Source organism: Myotis davidii, unplaced genomic scaffold, assembly GCF_000327345.1.
Source record: "Myotis davidii unplaced genomic scaffold, ASM32734v1 scaffold135, whole genome shotgun sequence".
In the NCBI taxonomy this organism is placed as follows: domain Eukaryota; kingdom Metazoa; phylum Chordata; class Mammalia; order Chiroptera; family Vespertilionidae; genus Myotis; species Myotis davidii.
In genome coordinates this window covers 7,432,386-7,458,898 of record NW_006289813.1, presented here as the reverse complement: position 1 = coordinate 7,458,898, position 26,513 = coordinate 7,432,386, and the positions used below count along the sequence as shown (strand labels likewise).

Genomic DNA, 26,513 nt, shown 5'->3' with positions numbered 1-26,513 from the left:
AATGAAAATATATGCCCCTACAAAAGCTTTTACATAAATATCCATAGCAGCATAACTCATAATAGCTAAAAGGTGAAATAATTCAAACGTGTATCAGCTGATGGATGCATAGACAGTATTTGGTTTAGCCATACAACGGAATACTCTTTATCCATAAAAAGGAATGAAATGCCGGTACACACTACAACACAGTATAATCTTACAAACATTACACTACGTAAAAGAAGCTAGCTGTGAAAGGCCAGAGATTTTATGATTCTACTTATATGATATATTCAGAACAGGCACACTATAGAGCAGTGATGGCGAACCTATGACACGCGTGTCAGAGGTGACAAGCGAACTCATTTTTTTGGTTGATTTTTCTTTGTTAATTGGCATTTAAATATATAAAATAAATATCAAACATATAAGTCTTTGTTTTACTATGGTTGCAAAGATCAAAAAATTTCTATATGTGACACGGCACCAGAGTTAAGTTAGGGTTTTTCAAAATGCTGACACGCCGAGCTCAAAGGTTCGCCATCACGGCTACAGAGGCATAAAGCAGATTATTAGTTTCCTAGGGCTGAGAGCTGGGCAGCTGATGGGGAACTGGAAGGTGATAACTACAGGGCGCTGAGTTTCCTCTGGGATGATAAAATGTTCTTAAACTAATTGTGATCATGGTCGCACGACTGTGTGAATATACTAAAAATCAACGAATCGTACAATTCCAAAGGGTTAATTGTATGGTATACGAATTATATCTCACTTAAGATCCCCCCAAAAAGAGCAGAAAGCATCTTCATGTATTAATATACTATCAAGTGAAAAAAAATACAGTTATAAAATATCCCATTTTCATTATACATAAATTGTTCAATCAACCTCATACGGATTGACACTTAGGCTGTTTCTACTCTTCTAATTACAAAAAACTGCTACAGAACATTTTTTGTCCATATACTTTTGCACCTATAGGTAGAGTAGATTAAAAAATGAAGTTGTTACATTAAAGAGAGACAATATATCATATCGTTAAAGTAGTGCAACAGAAGACTGCCCCTTTAATTTGTTGATAGCTGTAGCAGCTTTTAAACTCCAACAGCGTTTAATTGCAATTACTGAGCAAGATGCATGTCTCTGAAAAAAATTAAATGAAAATTTAGGATTTGCCCATTCTCTGTCATGGGAGCATTACAGATGAGGCACAATAAGCTCCTTTTAAAAGAAATTCAGACAAAAACCAATGGTTTATTCCATGTAAGCTCTGGAACTCAAGCAAGAGAAGCCTCCTTTTAATAGGCATGCATTTATTTGAATTCATTATGTGATTTCCCAAATGCTGTGCACATTTAAACTGACCTTTCAGCCTTAAAGTAGGAGTCTCAGAGCAAAAGGATGAAGGGAATCTGTTTCAATTAAGATAAACATCAACTGCCAAGACTGGGTTAGATTATTTGAATTCTAAGGAAACAAAATCCGTCATCTAAAGAAATGCAGAGCATCAGGGACAGCAGTAAACTTGATAAAATGTAACCGTGTGATGTTTTCATGGTGCAGAGCTATTACTGAGTGTTCATGGAACACAGGCTCTGTTGGGATGTATTCCTTCCTTTTCTTCCTTCCACCCTTTCTGGCTCATTTTGGAGTTGTTTTTGCATGATTCTGTTTAGGTGCATTATCACCTCTACTGAAATGAACATATCTGGGCAGAGTAAACTCTGTTGTTCATTATGGTCAAAGAATGGTAGGTAATAACTAACAAAATATTATGGTTGATTGAATGTTAGTTTTCCAAAAGAATTAGAATGCAATATATTTCACACTAAAACGTTCATTTACTTATTTTTGGTTGATTCTATTGCTTCTGCCATTATTTGTTCTTTTATGATCCACAAACTACTTGAGAACTTAGAGGATGAACACAGGATGATGGTTGTGAAGATGATCTGTGATGGGTTTTGGTTAACACAGGCCAAAGTGCATTTGCTGTTCAAGTATGACAGAAAGCATTCATGAACCCTTCAAGGTGGCCAGGGAAAAGAACACTACATATGGCAGGAACGGCCTTGTCTGCCAGAACTTCTGTCTTTTGAATCACTCATCTGTCACAGTGGGGACACCCTACCATCAGCTGAAGGCAACATTATATCCTCTGGGAAGATTACTATAACCAGTTAGTGCAACCATTTTTTTTTAAATCCTCACCCGAGGATATTTTTCCATTGATTTTTAGAGAGAGGGAAAGACACAGAGAAATATCCATGTGAGAGAAACAACTCGATTGGTTGCCTTCTGCATGCTCCCTGATCAGGGCCTGGGCTGGGAAGGACCCTGAAACTGAGATCTGTGCTGTTGCCTGGAATCGAACCCTGGACACTTTGGTCCATAGCTGATGCTCTATCCACTGAGCAAACCAGTGAGGCTGTACACGTTTTTTAAACATACGTATTTTATTAACTGATTACATTTCTGAACTCAAACCTTAACTAAATTTAGCCCATGGAGGCATTAGAACACTGAAATAGATGCACCCATAGCCAAGGAAAATTCAATATGGGTTTCCTGCTGGGCAACGTGCTACCTAAAGTCAAGGTAAATTTATTGTGAGAAAATACTCTTTAGGGAGTGACCACAGGGCTAAATAGTTCTTAGTGATTTCCAAAAACTCTTTCTTTTTCTTGGTTGGGGGAGGGATTGAAAAGCAGAGTTATCTTTAGCCTAAAAAAATGCCCTTCCAGTCTAGCAAGTCAAATTTTGGCAAGCTCTTAAACTTCGATTAAAGAAGATAGATTTGCAGCATAGAATTCCGAGGGCAATTTTACTCCAGAAGGCTTTCCTTGTATGCCTTGGTGAAGTTCACTTTCGCTGACCTTGGCCCATCAGGGATCTCGGGAACACATTCGTGCACCAGAAGTTGGGGCAGATAACATTGAAAACAACCTAGCCAAAGACCAACACTGAGGACAGGCAGTGGGGAAACCATTATTTTAGGATTTCCAATTTTTCACTGGATATCTGAATGTGAGGGCCATATAAACGTAAGGTATTTAGAGAGCATTCTTCCATCTATTTTCTTTTTTAAATGATTCAAAAAGATGGTCTCTTTGTTCTTAATGTCTTCTGGATAGTCAAGTCCTTTGTACCTGCTGTAATGGTAATTTTGCTCAACTGGTTCTTTTAGTGTTCAGCTTCCTTGACTACCCTAATTAAAGTACATTTCCAGGACACACACACACACACACACACACAAATGTTAACTCTGTCCTTTCTGTGTTCTCTTCATTGCATTTATTAGATTGGAAATCTTTTATTAACTTAATATCTTTGCTAAGTCAGCTCCATGAAGGGGGAGGCACCATTGTAACCCCAGTGGCTAGTACGTAAGAGACTAAATATATATATATATATATATGTCCTCATAGAAACATATAGAAACTACCCTATACAAAACTGTAGAAAATTATCCTAAACAAAAATTTTCTCGAATGATTTTCTATAAAAAAGCATATGTATCTCTATATTCTTGTGTCATCATAGTAGGTTACTATTAAAATAAAACTAATTCATGTGTATTTAAGAATTGAATCTAAAGTAACATTTCTAAATACTAATATTGAGAAAATTATATTTATACATATATATATATGAAGGCTATATCAAGGAAGTCTCTAGTCTAGCTTTAGCTAGAAATGAAGTTGATTTCTTCCATATTTATATAAATTTATTTCATAGAATAATAAGTTTAGATTAAGCCAAGATTAAATGTATTAACCTTCAAATTAAACAATAATTAAGTTTTGCTTATAGCTGTAACGCCATTTTCTCAGTAAAATTTCCATTATTTCACATGTAAAACATCTTATATGAAAATCATATACATGTCATGTCCTATACCATAGTAAATGGATAAAATTCTTACACCCTCAAATAGTAACTTGTATCAAAGAGTTACTTGTATCAAACTAGCATGAGCCCAGCTGGTGTGGCTCAGTGGTAGGGCATCAACCTGTGAACCAGGAAGTTATGGTTTGATTCCATGTCAGGGCACATGTCCGGGTTGTAGGCTCGATCCCCAGCAGAGGGTGTGCAGGAGGCAGCTGATCAAATGATTCTCTGTCACCATTATGTTTCTATCTCTCCCTCCCTTTCCCCTCCTCTCTGAAATCAATAAAAATATTTTTTAAAAACTGGTATGAAAACATACAAAAGAAAGTGTCAATAGGCACTTTTGCCTCCTAATAATAATAAACTGGCTAATATTTATTTGATTTGCTATGAACTAGGCACTGTGCCAGGAAAGCACTTTCCATGTCTTCTTTTATTTAACCTTCCAAGGATCGCCATGGGCTGTTTTTCCCCTTGTCCAAGATCACTCAGTTTGAACGTGGAGAAGCCTAGTTTTGAACTCAACCTGATTTCAGGAGTCACATCGTATCTCCTGTACATGTTGTTGCAATTCCAAGCTGCTCCTGAATTTCAGTAGCTCAAGCCTATGATGTTTCCCTATGAACTACAAAACAACAACAAAAACATACAAAGAAATACTTCGAATGCAGTCAAGAAGATAAGGTCTGACATCAAGATGATAACAAGGTTTACAACTAGCTATTAGCTTTTCCACAGAAGAAAAAAATATATCTACAAAGACATACAGGGCGTGACCATTTGCCCTACTCCCCGTGTAGGTGCAGGAAGCTTAAACAGGCTTCATCAAACTTCCTAAGATTTTTTTCTTTCTTTCTCTAAAATGGTTAAAGGGGTTCTTAGATAATTGAGAAAAAAGAACTCAATTCTTTTCAAGAGTACAGATTATATATTACATGCAACATAACTTTCCACCTACCCACCTATCAGTAAAAGCAACTCAGAGTTACTCAGAGTCCCTCCACAGATCTTTCTTAAAACACCAGGCTTATTCTCAGAAATCCACCTATTTTCTGTTACTCCGCTTAGTCACAACTCATGTAAAAAATATCTTCTCCTCCCCACTCGCATGCATGAATTTATTCTGGAGGCTATCTTAAGTCAGGAAATGCTAGGATTGAGAACAAACTTTATAGATGTTTTCATGGATTTAATTTTATTTCCCACCAAAAATTATTGGAATTCATAAGTTTCAACATGAGTTGATATGTAAGGCACCACTTTTTTTATTTATTTATCTGACTACTTGAGTCTACCCTATCTCAGCCAGAACAGATTGTCACCAATTTAAAACAATTATTCTGAGAGTCTTTGCTCCTTTTTCTCCTCAGGTAGGTTCAATTTCTAAAGTTGGGCATTAACAAATATAGAAAATCAAAGAAGACTTTAAGGCAACTTTTTATTTAGAAATACTTCAGAAGACACTAAGGCAGTGGTTCTCAACCTGTGGGTCGCGACCCCTTTGGCGGTAGAAAGACCCTTTCACAGGGGTTGCCTAAGACTGTCCTGCATATCAGATATTTACATTATGATTCATAACAGTAGCAACATTACAGTTATGAAGTAGCAATGAAAATAATTTTATGGTTGGGTCATAACATGAAGAACTGTATTTAAAGGGCCAGAAGGTTGAGAACCACTGCACTGAGGGCTTCATCTGGTATTCAATTAAGTCTTGCCTTGAAGTTGAAGGCATGCAATAGACTGACCCATTTTAGGGGATGGGGTGAGAGGAGCGGGAAGAGATTAACCAATGCATTTATATGCGTAGCCCTTGGACAGACAATAATGCAATGAAGGCCTGGATAGGAGAAGGGAGCAGGGTGGATTAATGGAACACAGAGCTCTGAAATAAACCCATGCACATATGATCAAGTAATTTTCAACAAGAAGCCAAGATCATTCAATGGGGAAAGGGCAGTCTTTTCAATAAATAATGTTGAAAAAACTGGACTGCCAAACACAAAAGAATGAAACTATTTTATACCAAACACAAAACTAACTGAAAATGGATTAAAAACTTGACTGTATGACCTGATACCATAAAACTCCTAGCAGGAAATAAAGGTGGTAAGCTCCTTGACATAGGTTTTGACAATGATTTTTTAAATCTGACACCCACAAGCAAAAGAAACAAAGTATATCATGCTAAAAAGCTTCTGCACAGAAATAAAAACCATCAACAAACTTAACAGGTATCCTATTAAATGGGAAAAAATATCTGCAAAGCATATATCTGATAAGGAGTTAATATCCAAAATATATTTAAAAACTCACACAATTCATAAGCAACAACAACAATCCAATAAAAAATTGGGCAGACCTGAATTTTTCCAAAGAAGATACAGATGGCCAACAGGTACATAATAAAGATGCTCAACATTATTAGCATCAAGAAAATTCAAATCAAATACTCAATATCAGCTCACACACGTTAGGATGGTTATTGTCAACGACAACAACTAGAGCGCGTTGGTGAGGACAGGAGAAAGGAATACCCTTGCCCACTGATTGCAGTATTGTTTGCAATAGTCAAATATAAAGATAACCTAAGTGTCCATGAATGGGTGAATGAATAAAGACATTGTGAGAGTGATACACGCACCCAGAGGAATATTATTCAGCTGTTAAAAATGAAATCCTGCCATTTGCAATAGCATAGGTGGACCTTGAGGGCATTATGCTAAGCAAAATAAGTCAGAGACAGAGAAAGAAAAAATACAGTTTGATCTTACAGGTGAAAACTAAACAAACAAACAACAAAAGCCCCCCAAACAAACAAAATACCCCTAACAAGCTCGTAGATACAGAAAACAAATGAATGGTTACCAGAAGCAAGGGTGGGAGTGTGGGATAAATAGGGAATGGGAGTCAAAAGGTAAAACAAAACAAAACACACAATGGAAAAAAAGAGACCCATAAAGTCTCATTACCTAGGTATTAATAACACTCTAGCTATATCACCCAGACATTTTTACACACATAGATACTCATGCACAGAGTATTAATATTTTTAAAGTATTAGTAAAATAAAGAAATATGACTGCACTCAACCATGATAATGATAAAATGAACTCATTTAGAGAGCTGGCAAAAAAGCTAGTAGCAGTTATTTGTGGAAAGGAAAAGTTTATTTCTCCTATTGGTGAAACGGAGCCCTCAGACATTTTTCCAAATTTAACTAGGACCTATAAAGATAAAAGAATCCTGAAGATTATCTATAAAGATAGAGATTTTAGTAAGAAATTAAATGGATTCAAATATTCATTTTAAGTTATTTTTGTTTAAGATTCACTTTTTTCCAGGTATTTTTCTGATGTTCCCTTCCTATAAATATATAACATTTTTCTAGTTCACATACTCTATGTTTACAAAAATTAAAGGCTAAATTAATCTAAATAAAAAAGAAAACTATTGTTTTAAGGGTTTGTATAAATAGAAAACATTTAAATATTTAACTTGGCTGGCATAGCCTTATTAGGAAGTGATTAAATAAACAATTTATTTAGAATGAGAATACCTGTCTAGCCCAGGGAAAATATTTTGGTCTAAAAATAATCAAATATTCCAGATTTATTTTATATTACTCCACCCTAAATTCAAGTAGTGAGGTGTTTAAATTATTCTGTTCACCAGTGGATTTCTGAAAGCAACTGAAAAACACACTTTAAAAAACAACAACTATAAATATACTTTCTTACCATGAAAGTAAAAAAAACAACACAAACATCCCAGGGATATAGTGGTAGGTGAAACTAAAACTCCTCTGTCCCACAGAAATATTTTAGAAAGTCACTAGATTGGAAATTTCATGAAGGCAAAGAGTATATATTTTGTCATTGTCTCTCTAACAGCCAGCAGGGTGGCTGGGGCGGAACTGGTTTAATAAATATTGTTAAATGAAGCAATGAAAAATGCACCTTTACTTTTGCAACTAATAGAGAAGCTACAGAAACCCCCCCCCCTCTCACCCCACCATGTAAAAGTATGTGACAACACACACACGCACACGCACACACACACACACATTCTTGCTTAAGGACTATGTACTTTAAGATAATGTTTTTGAACAACACTAAAACAAATCATTTCCTGCATGATTAAGGATTAGACCTTAATATTTTAGCATTTCAAAATACTTAAGTCTAGAGTGTGGAAATACTAAGAGCTAACTTAATAATGGGGCAAGTTCATAAGACAGTGACAAACAGGAGTGCTAACCCTGACTTTGGAGATCAGAGGTTAACTCCATTCAGGACAAACGTGACTCTTAGATCCAGCGTCCCAGCTGTGAAATTTACCAGATGTGAAGCTATGTTGGCCTTCAAAATGCTCACACTGAAGCAGGCGTGAGCTTGAAATGGTGGTCTTTGTACTTATCTCCAACAGGTCTCTCACTGCACAAAACAATAATCACCCCATTGACGGAGTCAGAAGGCCAACCATGTTAGCGGGTGATTAACACGTGCAACACACATGAGCATTTCTGAATGCACCATTCATTACAAGGTGATGGGACTGAAATGAGTTGCTCAGGCGGGAGAAAATATTGAGGAATACTGGGAAGTGTAGATTCTAGAATGTGAGACATGGGTATGGGGAGAAGTACTGAGACCAGAATCACCAGTGGAGGTGGTAAAATTAGGGTGAAAGCCACAGGAACCAGGCAAAAATCCTCCCAACATTACAACTCCTTGACATAGATGGTAAATTCTGTCTCCACAACTCACCCAGTGAAATCCCTACCCTAGCAGAATATCACCTATTAGAGGAAAATTAAAAATAAAAACAAATGGTAACACTCTAGCTGCTCTTCTCCATGCAACAATCATGTTGAAGACAGCTGATGGGACAGGCACTACACTGGACATAGGGGCACAAAGAGAAACCCAGTCTAATTCTTTTGTTATTTACATGAGAAAAATCTTAGAGTTATGGAGAAATTTCATGTGTATTTTTAGGAAAGGGTATAATTACCATAGATATACTACTGATTCATATACAATTAGAGTCTATTTCTACAGGACTCAAATAAATAATTGGGACTATTTTTTTTTCAAGCAAGAGACTCACAGAATCTTTTGTGGTCCAATTTTTTCTGCCCTCTTCTCCAACCCCATCCCCACTCCCGGCCATGTGCTTAACTCCACCCTCAATCACACCTTCTAACCAATGTAGTTGTCAATTATAACAACCAAAGCTTTTAACACATTTTTTATTGGTAACTACTCATAATAAAATAAGTAGATGCCAGGGACTCGGGAATGCTAATTGTCTGCTGTCATTTAGCTACTGCATTTTCTACATTTCAAGCCACTATGTTTTACAGTTAACCCAAAAGCAATGCCTCAGGCCACAGGAACAGATCTAAGGAGATCTCAGTTTTTGCCTAGCATGACAAGGTACACTGAACACCATTCCTACTCAGTCTGGGGCCTGGTAGGGAGCATGAGACTCAGTATGGAGATAACAATCTGTGAATTACATAACCGAGAATGCACGTTGGGACTAGAGGAGCAGGGGATCTGGAGAGGTAGGGAAGGTCTGGCAGTGAGACGACAGCAAAAACGAACCAGCAGGCAGCCCCAAGCAGGAAGGCGACATGGAGAAACCCTTTACACGGATGCACCCAGGAATAATGCCCAAGCCCGAGGCCCTTTCTGTCAGACTAAACCCCTGCCTAGGACTGCTTCTCTGGAGGAGTCTGATCAACTTCTAATGAAGTAAATGAGAGGCACTTTAGCTTTGAATTGGCTGCTTCTTTTGCTGCCACCTTCCCTATGCAGTTTACTTCTTTGACCACCTGAACAGAAGTTTGTCTTTTTTGAATTACAGTGTTCATGGGATTTACCCAGAACACCTAGCTTTGTGTAGGTGCTCAGTTCTAAGAAGTGCCCGAGAAGACTGCCTTAGGGAAAAAAAAAGGTCTTGGAGAGTAAATGTTTTCAAATTTGTAGTTCTTGATCAGTTAAAGTGTCCCACTAATACACAGATTGAAAAATGCATAATATAATCTAACATCTCCTGGCGCTCACAAGGAATCAGCCAATGTGCTAAGACCCAGGCTTATTAACTCATCTGACCTATTCACATATATATCATAGCTACAGGTAATATTTTATAATTTTTAAAAGTACATGAACACATGAAATGTTCGTATTTGCCATGCAAGCTTAGGTAAATTAGCTTACTTCAGTAGGTCTCAGCTTCCTTATCTGTGAAATGAGGAATAATGAAACTCACAAGCTTAATGATGCGGACCCCGTGGGATAATGCTTGCCAAATGCACAGCTTGTGGCTGCCACACAGTAAACACTCAGTATTTAGCAACTGCCATTTTTAATTCTGTTAAAAATTATATTGGAAGAACAAAGAGGAACAAAGAATTTCAGGACATGAATCTTAGCTACTTAACTATGTGACTTCCTAAAGTTTAATGATCAGAGTGCAGTGTCTGGGAGAGGACTTTGGTAAAAACAAGGTCTGGAATTTCCTTCAGGAGATAGCTAAGGTGTCACCCTCCATACTTCTTGCATAATCCAATTCAAGTTTTTGAGAATTCTCAAAAAATGACAGAATTATTATGGGATTAGTTAACTTCACAGACATAAGTTTAAGAATTGCATTAATGTCCCATACAAATTATAATAGAACTGCCTTCATGCATTTGCCTGAAAGATGAAGCTTTAAGCTCTCTATGTGACCTCAAATTTCATTTTTGACTTTTAAAAAATATTTCTCCAACCAAACCATTTGCCACATAAGCACTGGCATTGTTTCTAACACATTTTCTCGACCCTACTTGACCAGAAATCTCAAAGACTAGCAAAACTTTTTCCATTTCCAAAATGGGGTCAGGGGTGGGGAGAGTTAGATTATAGGTTATTATCTGTACTCCCTTTCATGTCAAAGATTTTATGGTTCTACTTACTGGCCAAATGCCAGAAAGGAACAAGACAGTGCAGTTTATTGTCTGAGCAGAGAGAGGTCAATAAACTGAACATGTCAGGAGCCAGCTCGAACCCTAAAGAACCGAGCTATGTCAAAGTCCATTTTTATTTCTCGATACATCTCTATGGTCCCTGGTCAAAGCGTCGTATGTGAATCTTGAGGAAGAAGGCACAGAAACACAGAAAGTAAACACGCTCTTAAGTTGCACAAGGTTAAAAGGAAAAACTTGAACAATCTAGAATAGGAAGGGAAAGTTTACGTAGCTGACTACTTTTTGGAATACCATGAGGCAAAACCATGTGTGGCCTATGTAGTTTAGATAGTAGAGAAAAGGAGATAAAACAAGAACAACAGTAACAATAAATGTGGGATTTCGACCATGTTATTTTCTGTAGCTCTATGATTGACAAGCTGTGTGACTTCAGCTAAATTGTGTAAAGTTCCAAATCCAATATCTAACAGAACGCTCAAAATATTGTAGCTATCATCAGACCAGTGGTTACTATTCAGACCATCACTGCAAACTTAGGACAGTGGTTCTCAACCTTTCTTTGGCCATGCCCTACCTAAGCATCTCTAAAATCTGATGCCTTGCTCCCCCGCCCCTGTGACATATAATTCTTATTATATGTGAACTCCTATTCACATGGAGGAAGCCTAAAAGGCCATTAACTTGGTCTAAACAAGCTTCCAAAGAACATGGCATCCATGAATGAGAAAAATAAAAGAACATAAGGAGAACTGAAGTACTGAGGAATAACTCACTAAGAAATTGTTAAAAAAATAATATGAAGTGATATGAAAAAAATAGCAAATAAAGTTTCAAAACATATACTAGAGAACTGAAATGCATAAATGTCACAATATATATTTATATACTGTATATGAGGCCCCTAGAACCATAAGAAATGCAAAAAATTCACTGTTAATAACTCATTCTCGAATTGCCTCCCTTAAAAATAAAATTGCCACCCCTCCCCCCTCCCCACCCCACCCGTGGGGCATGTGCCCCACGTTGGGAACCACTGACGTAGGAGCTGCTGTTCTAGCTAGCTGGCGATCCAGTTGCTAATCAGTTACTTGATGTTCTTCGACAAAGTTGTAGTATCAGCGGAAAGATTACAGCAATGACTAGAATGCCATTGGTTAAGAGCTGACACATTTTGCAATAATTTCCCCTACCTAAAACAGTATCCGTCCTATACATTCCTTGACACAAAGAAAAAAGTCTGTGCCACATTGCAATGGCATGAAATCATAGATGACTGAAATGATTATTGTCTGCATTTCATAGATGTGCAAATATTTCATGTTTAAGAATTTACAGGAGTTGAATTTCTCACCTCATATGCATTTGAAACAGGAAGGAGAATTAGGTGCAATGGGAATACTCTTCTGTGTGAGGCTTGACAACAATTACATATTGAAACTACGTTTTATGAAACATTTAACAAGTCACACTGATGCCATCTACTTTATAATTCAAAATGAGTATTGTGCACTAGGAAAGAAAAAAGACCATGGAGTTGCTTACTAGCCGCTTTCAAATGTCATAAAGGAGAACCTACTTATGTACTGATTCACTATCCTCACATCTATTGGTAACTGGAAAGAAGTGGGTTAACATTTAAACAAGGGAGGTTAGTATTCCATATGCACAAAACCCCTTAATTGTGTGGGTTGTGAAGCAACAGGACCATTTCCAGTGAGGAAGCTCTGGAGGCTGCAACCCCCGTGTGCATACATCCTACACCGAATGTTCTCATTTCTTGTTCTCCCCCATGTGCAGAAGAGAGAAATGGAAGGATTGCAGCTGACTCCCTTAATCCTTTAGCAGAAGTTCTTAGGGTTGAGGTGAGGGGGAAAGGTCTTCTACATTCAAGTCCATTCATGGCAGCCTTTGCCCAGAAGGTGGCAATGGGATTAAACAGGGTAGGGTGCTAGATGGTGGACCTCTGATTTGAAATGGGCTGGAGTTCTTCCAATATTGACCTCTCCTCTGATCTTCCACACTTCTTGCGATCTTCCTCACAATTTTTAATTTTTTTTCCTGACTTTTATTCTGAAGAACAGTTTACCTTAGGCTTCCACAATTCACAACCTCACCTCTCACCCAGGATGCTCCTAGAAGAGCCAAACCCATTAGAAGGCTGAGGGTGGATAATACATTTATGTAAATTATATTTCCTCTGTTATGCTAAGAAACTACATCCATAGGTTCTGGGATTCTCCCTATTCTCTATTCTTTTGAAGTACTTTCTAGTTTAGGCCAAATGACCACATAGTGAGGCATTCTGAGAGTTAAGTATATCACAGGCATAGCCTTCCATTAGTTATCTTTACGTGATTACACTTAATAGGACCTCACTTAGGCTCACTGTCTTTGTGCCCCTGTGGTACCCTAGCCCTTCCTGTAGGTCCTGATCCCTTGTTAGATTTGGTGCTTTGGGCTAGAGGACACCTTACTTCTATTAACCATTTTCTAATATATCTTCAACCTCTGCTTGACTTCTTGAGAACTTGGATAATCTCTGGAAGGGCTCCTAAGAAAATCTACACAGTTTTTAAATTAAGACTCTGCTTTTTTTGTGACTCTATTCCTCATCAACCTAGTTAAATGCCTCCAGGTCTCATTCTTGTTACCTTTATCCAGGCTTTACCAATTCCATATGTTTAATAATAATTATTACTCAGAATATCTATACGAGCCGTGGGCAAACTATGGACCGCGGGCCGGATCCGGCCTGTTTGAAATGAATAAAACTATTGAAAAAAAAGACCGTACCCTTTTATGTAATGATGTTTACTTTGAATTTATATTAGTTCACACAAACACTCCATCCATGCTTTTGTTCCGGCCCTCCGGTCCAGTTTAAGAACCCATTGTGGCCCTCGAGTCAAAAAGTTTGCCCACCCCTGATCTATACAGATCTTCCAGGCATCTCTCCCTAAGGGGAAATATCCTTGAAGACCTCATTAACATTTTCCCTCTTTTGTTTCATCTTTTTTTTTTTTTTAAATATATTTTATTGGTTTTTTACAGAGAGGAAGGGAGAGAGACAGAGAGTTAGAAACATCGATGAGAGAGGAACATCGATCAGCTGCCCCCTGCACATCTCCCACTGGGGATGTGCCCGCAACCCAGGTACATGCCCTTGACCGGAATCGAACCTGGGACCCTTCAGTCCGCAAGCCGACGCTCCATCCACTGAGCCAAACCGGTTTCGGCGTTTTGTTTCATCTTATAATCTACTTTTCTCAATCTTGCTTTGACAGTTGGATGGATCCATGACTAACGATTCCTATACCCATGATTACATTCATGTCCTCATTCTTTCTGATTTAATTAAATTCACTATATGATTGGAATGACTGATAGAGGGAATAATAAGTGAGCTATATTTTTACCTCTCCTGAAAGGCAAGTTTTAGTGATGGGACCAAAACCATGGTAGGCCTCAGATCAATGGGGAAGTTACAGGTAGGACTATGTGTTGCACACACATAACAACAGTCAGTTTTATTCATGTTAGTTTGTACAGTGCAATGCTACCAAGGAATGTTGCATGGGGCAATGTTCTACAAACTTTATTCACCATTGACATGATATGAAACAAAAAAGGCCGAGAATCCCATTCCAAAATATCCAAACTAAAGAAATCCCCCCTTTTTTAAAAGAACACAATACCAGTTCAGCATTTCTTTACCAACTGCCATACTGAATTGCTGACATGTCAGCTGTGCATACAGTACTTAATGAGTGAAGATTTTCCCACCTAATATAAGCGTAAAACAAATTCATAAAAAATGAGAAAGTAAAATTAATGTATCTTGTTTTAAAATTAATGTATCTTAATTGATACAACTCTTTTGTGATTTCTTATAAATGAAAATTGCCCATCACTTTAAAATCTTTCAAAGTAGAAGTATTTGGACTATTGTTATTTGCATTTCCCAGGAAGTTTAAGTAGCAGCAAATATGTCACAGTCCCCATAGGAATACAGAAAACACAAGACTCTCCAGCAGGAGGGTAGCACTACAGGACATAGAACTATACAGGATCTTCGTAGTTTATCAGCTTAGTGTTTTCCAAACAGTGTTCTTTGGAAGCCTAGGGCTCTTAGGGATACTGCAAGGATAGAAATGCTGTTTTATTGTTATATTTTTACTTACATATTTCATACATGTGCATGTTTAAAATTATCATTATATCAGGTATACAGATAATTTTAAGTCTTTCATATATAGTCATTTATATTAGCATTTCATTTGTGGAAAGTATTCCATTGGAAAAACATGTGTGAAGTTCACCGATCTGGGTCACCTCCTTTATTTTACAGGAGAGTAGACCTGGCTGTAGAGAGACTGGGCGACCCCTGACACAGCAAGTTGGAAGTAGAGTGGACAAAGGGCTTTTTCAGGGGAATCTCATGATTTACAACTTTAAAGACTATAACTACCTGAAATCCACTCTGTGTTTCCCGAATTTTATTTTAAATTCTCAAGGTATTGTAATCACTTCTCCTAAACACTATGCAACTCTAGGTCTGTTATGTAACAGCTGTGATACAAACTTAGGTAATAAGAAAAGAAAAAATTCATCACATGGTAAAAACTCTGACCCAACCTTGAAAGCAGTCACTTTCCTAAGAAAGTCACAATCTACACTGGATAGGCTGAAAGCATGCAAATTCCATTTTCCCCTTTACAAAAGCCTCTAAGACAAAACATACAGGATAGAATATGTTTCAAAGGTGACTTAAACCCCGATGAAACCTAATACAAAGCCTTACAAAGCTTGCAGAGAACAAAGTTAAACTTGCTAAGTAATATAACTGGAAAGATGATCTATTCAAAACTGGGAGGCACTGACCTTTTGCTCTTTATTTCTCTATAACAGGAACAGATGACCTTATTTTCTACCAGTAGAGAACACACTGGCCTAGAGGCTAAAACTACAAGTCTATCAAACAGCCATGTTTAACAACCAACATCACCCTAAACTTCACAGGCAATCAGACCTCTAAAACAACAGCTCCAATTTATTTCTTCAATCACTCAATATCTAAACAAACATTTCAATGCATTTAGATATAGTCACAAGGTAGACAGTTTTAAAGTGATTAAAAATCATAACTTTATAGGAATTTAATCAGGGCTGTAAACAAGTTAGTGTGGATTGACTCCTTCGGATATTGATTGAAGAGAGGCAGATAGGAAAAAGTAAAGGAAAGCTAATCTAAAGCATTGCATCCTTCCAGAAGCCAGTTAGCAAACTTCCAAAGGTAGCATCTGGCTTGGAGGCATCTGAAGGCGAGTAGACAGTTTTGGAGAAAGTGGGCCAATGGAACAGAAAATAGATTTACATAAGATGAATTAAGATGTTAAAGCCAAAAGATAGGTCCCAAAGTATTCTAAAGTCCAAAATGAAATTAACTCATTGGGTAAGGGAATAAATGGCAAATTAGCAGGTCTCTCTCATGGGAAGTCAACTGTTAAAAGGATGAAGCAGATTTTGGCACTTGAAAAGAAATGGAGGTTGGGGGAAATGGGTAGTTGAGAAGTTAAAACAGAAAAAGTGGTCAGGAGAAGTCATTGTCCCATGAGCTTTCTGGGTCCTGTCTGTGCAGAGGCATAGAGAGTATATACACACACACACACACACACACATGAATTCATACACACATATATATTTCCCCTTTTTTCCTAATCTATCATCTATATAGATTTTACTGTAAATATAAATAAATAAATGTGTATAAAGTATTTGAATGATACAAGAGATAATAAAATGGTAAAACTGTACTTACAGCAATTACAACCACAGGCCAGACAATTTAGAGGCAGCAGTGATATGCCCAATCCATTATATTATTCACAAGGCACATGTAAGATTAACAATGGGAGAGGTTTCTGTAGTATACAGTTAAATCTAGAAATCATTAGCATAAAGAGACATTTATTTCTTGCATAAAAAACATTTTGACCCCAAACTACACAAAATATATAAAATTAGATGTAACAATATACATATTCACAAATCAATATTTAAAAAATATATTGTAAATTGGCCCTATTTATTTATGAAAATAGCTTACACAATTTGGAATAACAAAGTAGAATAGCTGTGGATAAAAATGGACTATGACAATCTCAGAGGAGTAGAGGATGTCAATGTTACTAGTCTCTTGAAGTGAACTAATTATTGCCCATTGAACACTGAATTTAGAAATTAGTCTTCCAACACTTTAGGCAAAAGGAAAAATAGGTTGGTTAAATACTGTTTATTCAAGCATCCAATCCTGTTTTCACACAGGCAGGACAGAAATCACAAATGAGTAAAATTCATTTATTTTATAAATTTTGATTACCCATTTATTTAGAGAGTTATACTATATGGTAATGAATATAATGTTTCTAAGTATTTCCCAGTATTTATTGCTTGACATAAAAGAACCATACACACTTTTCTTTAAATAAACTCTAAACTCAAGGAGGACCTTTTTACATATACTCATTTATAAGGAATCATAACTGACTTAAGAGACAAAATCTACATCTATAATTTATTAACACTCACAGAAATACGATTGAAGGGACGATTCTTGATTCTAAGCCACTGTAAAACACTAGTACAGTAACCACATAAGTCTGTGCTAAATTCCTTAGGCAAAAATTTTGAGCATTTATATGTGTGTTTGCCTGCTCATAAAATATATAATACTTTGTTTCTGTTTCCATCTTATCCCCAACCACCTGCCCTCACCCACTGCTTTTATTTCCCCCATCAGAAGCAAGATTACTTCCACTTCAAAGAGGTAATCTTAGTTATTTACAATTACTAAGATAACGTAAGTTTAACTGCTGAAATAGCCATAAAAGTATTCTGTAAATAGCTATTTTAGACACAAAAGTTACTTTGTTGAAAAAATAACCCCTAAGGGCCATATGCTTACAAGCATATCAGGTCAATATAGGGGAAACAGTACCATAAAATATTAGAATACGTTGAAATTAATATACTTTTCATTAAGGTGAAAACACTAAAATGATCAGAAACACACAGTTACCAGGAAATATTATTGACAAAATAAAACATAAGCAACTTGATATGTATTGAGCCACATTGTTAAATTTGGGTTGGTCATATGATTAAAATATATAACATTATTAATTTCTCTAACTTAATTTCACAACTGTGCTAAAAGCCAAGGTATCATTTCTAAAGAGAATGACAAAGACTGTCAAACTACCAAACTGCTTGCAAGAAAGGTGAGAAATTAAGCAACCAAATCAGACAGTGAAAATAAGTTTTCATTTCTAAACTCCCAACATATTTGCAAGTTTCTTTCCTCCTCTCAAAACTACCACCAGATGAATTGCTCTAGTCCACATGGAGTTAAAAATATGAGCACCCCTGTGTTTAGAGCCGACAAATTGGACACAAAGGGGAGAACAAAACAGTCCCCAACACCATGCTCTTTCTCACAAAGCCTTCATATCAAACCTAATTCTCGAATCTCGTCAGCAATTACTAAATACTCAAGTATTACGTCAATCTGAAAAGGGAAGGCTGGGAGAGATGAGAGAAAAGCATGTTACCAAACTGCCTCTGTAGTCTTCAGGGAACTTGTAGACCGGGACCTTGGCTTCATAATAATACTCATTTTGGGAGAGAAAAAAGAAGAAAAGTCTTCTGATTAATACAGTTCAGCTGTCTTTCCACAAATATATTCCACTTTCCAGGGAGGCTGCTTGAAGAAATCCAGGGTTCCCGGAGCCCAGCCTCTGCCCAGAGTCCGGAACATAAGGAAGCTGCTAAGACACCGGAGTCCTTCCCTCTTTCTTACCGAATTCACTCCAGCACTTGGCTGTTCGGAAGTGACAGTTCTTTTTTCTGTTTGCATTGCCAAGGGAGGAACTGAAGTTTGAATCTATTCTTCATCGGGTCACAAGGGAACCCCACACAGTAAAAGAGCCACTCGATCTTGTCTTTTTTTGCAAATCCATAATCACAGGCTTAAAGTTCCCCACCAGTCTCAAAGTACCCAGGTAGAGTGAAAGGAAAAGAAAGCCACCGCCAAGCCCGCTAACACGGGAGAGCTGTCAGGGAAGTTCCATTTCAGCGCGACCACAGGAAAACACTCCTCCCCGGGGAGCCAAGAAGCCAGCCGGGAACAGAGCTCTTCACTGCGGGGCCCGCAGCTTTACCTGCGGGTGTAATTTCAGTCTTGTTGTCCTTTGCTTGGAATCTGACTCCAAGCCTTTGTGAATGAGGACTATCATTCAACCTCGCCAGGAAGAAACTATTCTTCAAGGGTTGTATGACGTCTGTAGGAAGGCAGTTCAAAACACCGCAGGGAAGTGAGAGAGGAAAAAAAACCAAAACACAACACCCAACCAGAGCGTCCAGCCCCGCCTTCTCCCGAATTGCTGAAACTTAAAAAGCCAAGGGACAGACCAGCCCAGAGACCAGGACTGTAAGCCAGCCAAGCAGACCTCTCAAAACGTATAAGCCCATTTCCTCTTCTGGGAAATAAGGTGTCTGTGCTATTCAGGGTAAGAATCACTGAGCACCTTCATAAGGAACACACCCCTTTGCATGGAGTTGTTTGTTAATAACCTTCTTGCAAAAAAGAAAAAAGAAAAAAAAAGTCATTTTCTCAAAGTCCTGTACTCAAAACTCAAATTCTTTGTCAGAGCAAAGTTGAGAGAGCTTGAGGGTTTAGCAGCAGTACATGTGGAGCGCAGTTAATGAAATGCCTTGCTTAGGGGCTGGTTGTAGAGTTGCAAATTGCCTCTTAAAAAGTCACCATTGTAGTAGGCATCATGGCATCTGGTTGTGCCAGAATGTTTAACCAGAAAAACTTAATGTATTATTGCTGGACAAGTGGCTACATGTACTAAGCCTGTTCCCTTGCACAATGTCCTCAAAACCTTATTTCTTTTTGAAAATCATATGCAAACTTCATTGCTTTCTATACACCAAGACCCTGGGTCTGCTAATTCTTAAGTAAGCTCTTCAGTGAGACATGAAGCTCACACCATTTCACCTTAACATCTCTTATTATGAAGACCAATCCCTGCCCTACCTCCTACATCTAAAATAAAAGCTTTTCTATTTTAGTAGATATAATCCAAGCTGAATGCAATTGCTCTTAAGGAACATGTGACCACCCTGGCTATCCCTTTGAACATTTGTAAAGGAGATATATTCATCTGGGTGTGTCAACTTCAGTTATTTTGGATGTGAATTATCAAGGGAAAATAATGAAAGCATTCTGATCCCTCAAATGACATTAGTTAGTACGTTGGTTCTCTAGTCTGACGTGAACTTCGTATTTATTTAGTATTTGTAGGCAGGATGTTGGAGTGCAGTTGTGTACCACCCAAAGGACTTGGAAAATTAATGTCGTGAGGCATCCCGCCAGAGGCTCTGGCTGCTTATTAGAGCAAACCCTTCAACTCCTCCTCTGGTCACGATTTAAGGTGCAGTTGTGATTTCGTCTCCTCTGAGTGGCCCCCAGGCCTCTGGAGGCACATGCCAATCAACTGGTTTCCATAATTGCCCAACTCCTTAAGCTTTTCAGTTTTCCTATGATTGCTCAGGAACTTTCATGCCCTCTGAGCTCTGTTGCCTATTTAGCGTGGTGACGGCACCTGAAGGCAGGTTAACCAATCACATATTTTTAGGAATTCAGAGAAAGGTTTGTGAGACTACTCATGTTTGAGGGGAAGGAGGCTCCTGGGAGGAGGTTTATCTTAGTTTCTTCCTGCATTTTTAACAAGGGGAAAGGAATAAAAAAACAAACTGAATAAAAGTAAGCAGTTACCATTATTGATTTGGAGCACTGGTCTCTTCTATGTAAGGTTGCCATTTCAGGGGGAAGCAATGACAATGGTCATGGAATGGAATGTCTGAATATTATGCGTTGAACTCTCCTGAAATAATCAGCCCCGTGTTCTGCCATCCCCCAGAAGGCTCTCTGTCCCAGGGAGATTAGCGAGCTCACGGCCACTCCCTTCACTGTCCCTTCACTGTCACATACGCAGAGAGGTAAGTGCTGCCTGGAGCGCTGTTCCTTACTTGCTCAATGTTCCATGCATTCCAAGAATCTACCTGTGGAAATCCTATTGGGTATCTCCTGAACACAGTACAACAGTCCCAGAAATACTAAAATATCACTTCTGTCCTCAAAGAAAACAAGTTTAAGCGGGGAATCGGATGCTCTATGCAACTAACCGGAATACTCAAAGCTTCTTGGATCCGTACCTCACGTTTGCTATTACAGAGAGAGATGGACAATATTAGCAGGCCATTAAGATTTACGTTTTTAACATTTTGCTGCTTCTTCTAATACTCAAGGTAGTGACAGAATAATAATTTAAAAAAACCATGAAGAGTACTTATTCAATATTACAGTGTTTACTCTATGGCAATTTTTCACACAAACATTTCTGAAATAATGCTTGTAATCTGTGCCATGTATTTTTTCCCCCTTTGAGAAGCTGCTCAGAATGGAGCAGATAAGGCACTGCCCTCCACATTCCTCTTAGTACACAAGTGTATGCTGGTGTGCAGGCTGACAAGGAAGCCGGGACCCAGGGAGGCTGGCCGTCAGGAACCATGTGGCCCCGGTCTGTAGGACTTTGAAGAATAGGCATTTGATCCAGAGCTGCTATTATGGATAGCATGCCCTTGATATATTGCATTGTGTAGTGCTATATAAACTTCTATTTGACTACTGTCACCACAGCATTTTTTTTCCTGTTTTTTATTTATTGATTGATTGTAGACGGAGAGAAGGGAAAAAGAGAGAGAGAGAGAGAGAGAGACATTGATTCGTTCCACTTATTTATCCATCTGCATATAATTTATTGACCCAAACCACTATGTCACATGATGTTTCCTGAACTTCATGGATACTATCTATCCAGAAATAGTATCAGATTCCATAGGGTAAGCTCTCAGTCCCAAAGGATTGCCTCTCCTCCTCTACCCCTTTTAGACACTATTTGCAAGTACAGGTTGTTACCTGTGCTACTGACAGACTGACTATAAATGAGAGGTTCCTGTGACCCCTTCCTTGAGTTCCATTAATTTTTGGCTGGCTCACAAAATTTAGAAAACCCATTGACTCACTAGATTACATTTATATAAAAGGATATAATTCAGTAACAAGCAGATGGAAAATATGCATAGGAAGGTATGAGAAAAGGGTATGGAGTTTCCAGCTCTCTCCTGAACGTCACTTTTCCTCCCCTCTTTCCACATGTTCACCAACCCTACAGCTCTCTGAACCCCATCCTCTTGGATTTTTAATGGAGGCTTCATTACAGGCATGACTGACTAAATCATTGACCACTGGGGATCGATTCAGCCTCTAGTTCCCCTTCCTTCCCCAGAGGTCCTGTAGGGTTTGGGGCTGAAAGTTCCAACCCTCTAATCACATTATTGGTTCCCCAGGCAAGCAATTCCCTATCTAGCTATCTAAGGGCTTTCTGAAAGTCATCATAGTAACTTAACAAAGGATATCTTTATGGCTCTTATCGCAGGAAATTCCAAGGGTTTTAAGGGCTGTGAGCCAGGAACCAGTGGACAAAGACCAAATAATTATGAGAAATACAGTTTGGTCATCTGATGACGAATGAATACATTGATGTGCCACATAATAACCTTTATGTGACCATGGTCTCATAAGACAGTAATGGAGCTGAAAAATTCCTATCATTTAGTGAGGTCATGGAGCAATTCATTACTCACGTGTTTGTGATGATGCTGGTGTAAACAAACCTGCTAGTTGCGTGGAAGTATAGCACAGAATCCACATATGACTGTTACAAGTCTCTTTTAGAGATTAAAAGGGGTACAATAAATTCATTACATTGGCATATTTAGATTCTGATTGAAATACTAAATAATTTTTTTTAAAAAAAATGTATTCGTTATTCTTTATTGACCCACCATTGCATTAAATTATACCTATAACAATCTTATTTGGCATATTGAAACAGATATGTTTGCTCTCTATTTTTTTCTTTCTTTTTTTTTATTACTTAAAGTATTACAAAGGGTATTACATATGTCTCTTTTTTTTCCCCCACCCTTGACAATCCCCTGGGCTCCCCTACCTCCCAGTGTCTTATGTCCATTGATTATGCTTATATGCATGCATATAAGTCCTTCAGTTGATCTCTTACCGCCCCCCTTCTGCCCTCCTCCCCTCCCCGGCCTTCTCGCTGCAGTTTGACAGTCTGTTTAAGGCAGCTCTGCCTCTGTATCTATTTTTGTTCATAAGTTTATAATGGTCTTTATTATCCATGAATGAGTGAGATCATGTGGTATTTTTCTTTCATTGACTGGCTTATTTCACTTAGCATAATGCTCTCCAGTTCCATCCATACTGTCGCAATAATTTAGACAGGTGAAAACTTGGTGCTGGTTTTAGATGATAAAAATGAATTATTATTATTATTATTTTACATTGGCATTGTATAAGAAAATGACCTTAATTGTGCTGTTGTTGGGATGCATAGTTGAGATGTATAAGGGATGTCTGGGATTTGTTTTAAAACATAAATAGAGGGATTGGGAAGGACAGAGGAAACCAATATAGCAAAATGTAACAGCCACGAAACTGGGAGATGGGTTTATGGAAGTTCATTGTACTCTCCACTTCTGTGCATTTAAAAATGTTCATAATAAAACATTTTAAAAGGTAGAATTAAAAAATGTATAGCATATACAATTATGCAGAGTACATATTTGGTAATAATAATAATAAATGACTATGTTACTGGTTTATGTTTTTATTACATTATATTTGTAAGTTATTTTAGAGTGTACTCTTTCTATGCATAAAAGTTTGGTGTTAAACAGTGCTGTGATAGGCTGGCAGCAGTCTGACGCATCTCTTGTTTATTGAATCTCTTGATTGTATCATTTTCGCTTGTGCTTGATTTAATCTCATGTTGTTTTGTATTGTAACATGCTATGCAGGCCTATAGCCTAGGAACAGTAGGCTATACACTATGTCCTAAGTGTGTAGTAGGCTATACCATTGTAGGTTTGGGTAAGTGCACTCTATGATGTTAGCATAATGACAAAATCACCTAGCAATGATTTTCTCAGAACGTATCCCTGTCATTAAGCAGTGCATGACTATATTTATTTATTATAAACTATAATATTGAAAAAATAAAAAGACAACCTGTGAGAAGATATTTTCAAATCATATATTTGATAAGATGTTAATATCCAAAATATATAAAGAACTCATATGACTCAATGGCAAAAGAAAATACAACAAAAAAACCCTAACCAACTCAAATCCCAAATTATATGATTAAAAAATGAGCAAAGGATCAGAGCACACATTTTTCCAAAGAAGACCATGGCTAACAGGTACATAAAAAGGTGCTTAATATCAGTAATTATCAGGGAAATGCAAATCAAACCTAAGAGGAGATATAACCTCTTACCTGTGTTGATGATGTGTATAAAAAAGACAAGAGGTAAATGCTGATGAAAATGTGGAGAAAAGGGAAACCTTGGAGGCTATTGGTGGGAAGGTAAACTGGGATGGCCACTATGAAAACATCAGAGAGTTTCCTCAAAAAATAAAAAATTGAACTACCATATGATCCAGCAATTCTACCTCTGGGTATCTATCCAAAGGAAATGAATTCAATATCTCAAAGAGATATCTACACTTCCATGTTCATTGTAGCATTATTCACAGTAACCATGGTATGGAAACAACCTAAGTGTTCTTCCATGGACAAGTAGATAAAGAAGATGTGGTATAAAAATATAGTGGAATATTATTCAGCCATGGAAAAGAAGGAAATATGCTATTTGTGACAACATAGATGAGCCTGGAGGACAAGCCAGACAGAGAAAGACAAATACTGTACACCCTCACTTGTAAGTAGAATCTAAGAGAGACAGAGAGAGAGAGAGAGAGAAAGAGAGATATGTCAAGCTTATAGAAACAGTGTAGAATGGTGGTATTCAGGACTGACAGGTGTTAGAAATGGAGAGATGATGGCAGAGGTGTACAAGTCTTTAAGAAGAATAAGTTCTGTAATAACATCATCTACACTAATAAAAGACAAAGATGCTAATTGATCATACCTTCACTATGCCCTAAGCCACAACCACCAGACAATCAGAGCGACTATATGCAAATTAACCCAACCAAGATGGCGGCTGGAAGCCACAGAGCTGGAGCAAGCAGGAGGCTTGGTTGCCTGGGCGATGGAGGAACCAAGCTTCCCGCCAGCCCTGAGCTGGCTGTGGCCTCCGCTAAAGGCAACAAAGTTTCAATTATAGAAGATAAACAAATCCCAGATACCTGTTTCCAGCCAGCCTCCACTGGGAGCTTGTGTGGCTGGGAGCTGTGTTAGGCCCAATCCTCAGGGAGTGGGTCTAAGCCAGCAGGTGGTCATCCCCCGAGTGGTCCCAGACTGCAAGAGGGCATAGGCTGGGCTGAGGGATCCCCCCCGAGTGCACAAATTTTTGTGCACTGGGCCTCTAGTAAGTTATAAAAATGTCTAATCACTATGTTGTACATCTAAAACTAATATAATATCTGCCAATTGTAATTGAAAAATAAAAAAGAATTTCTGTGGATCGAATGTGCAGAACTGTGACTATAGTTAATCCTGTATTTTAAATAGTATGCACAATTCACTAAGAGAGTAGATCTTAAGCATTCTCACCCCCCCTCCCTACCACCACACAAATTGTAACTAAAAGGTAATGGATGCATTAATTAACCTGATTGTGGTAATCATTTCACAATGTATGGGCATATTAACCATCACATCGTACACTTTATATATTTTAATTTTTTAATTACACTTATTGGGATGACATTGGTTAATATGACCATAAAAGTTTCAGGTGTGGATTTCTATGTTACACGATCTGTATATGCACTGTGTGCACTTTAAATACCAGTATATACAACTTTATTTGTCAATCATACCTCGATAAAGCTCGGGAAAAAAGAAAATGAGAAAGACTGACAATATTTCATATGATATAATATCAAGAATCTAGAAAGATAACAGCTAATTATACTTTAACAGTCAAATAAAATAAAAATAAAGATGGGAGTATAAAACAATGACATAAAAACATATAAAATAAAAATCATCAAAGCCAAAAGCTGGTTCCTTATAAAGAATAATAAATTGACAAACACAAAGCAATACTGAACAAGAACTAATTTGAGAAACACAAATTGTCAGTATCAGTTTCTCTAGACATAAAAAAATGAAAATATGTTATGAACAACTTTATATCAATAAATTTGAAAATTTAAGCAATGTGGGCAAACTTCTTGAGAAACACAACAAAAGAAATGGAAAACACGAAGTCATTGTATTTAGATTAGAGATTGAATCTATAGTAAAAATTAATTGAAAACAAAGTTTTTATAAATAAAAATAACAATAATCATGATTATGTAATAATCCACCTGCTAATTACTTTATATATTCTTTTTTAATTGTTCATCTCAACAATCCTGCACGTTAGGTGCACTAATACTGATTTTATGAATAAAGAAAGCCGGTGATTGGTTCCAAGTCACATCACTGGTGACAGGATCAGTATGCATGTGATGTGTGTTGTGTTTGTG

At 37.5% G+C, this 26,513-nt stretch overlaps 1 protein-coding gene across 5 annotated transcripts in view; it reads right to left on the bottom strand.

Annotated features, from left to right (window-relative positions):
• The window catches only part of PDE4D (phosphodiesterase 4D), a 1,003,569-nt gene that overhangs the window by 238,272 nt on the left and 738,784 nt on the right, over positions 1 to 26,513 (bottom strand). Inside the window, exon 1 of one of the 5 annotated variants that reach the window (XM_006762440.2) lies at positions 18,466 to 19,228. The exons of the other annotated variants lie outside the window; for them this stretch is intronic. Within the exon in view, the coding sequence (XP_006762503.1) occupies positions 18,466 to 18,530 (65 nt within the window). The 5' untranslated portion in view covers positions 18,531 to 19,228. Of the gene's footprint in view, positions 1 to 18,465; positions 19,229 to 26,513 lie in introns of those variants that run through there. 5 annotated transcript variants of the gene reach the window in all.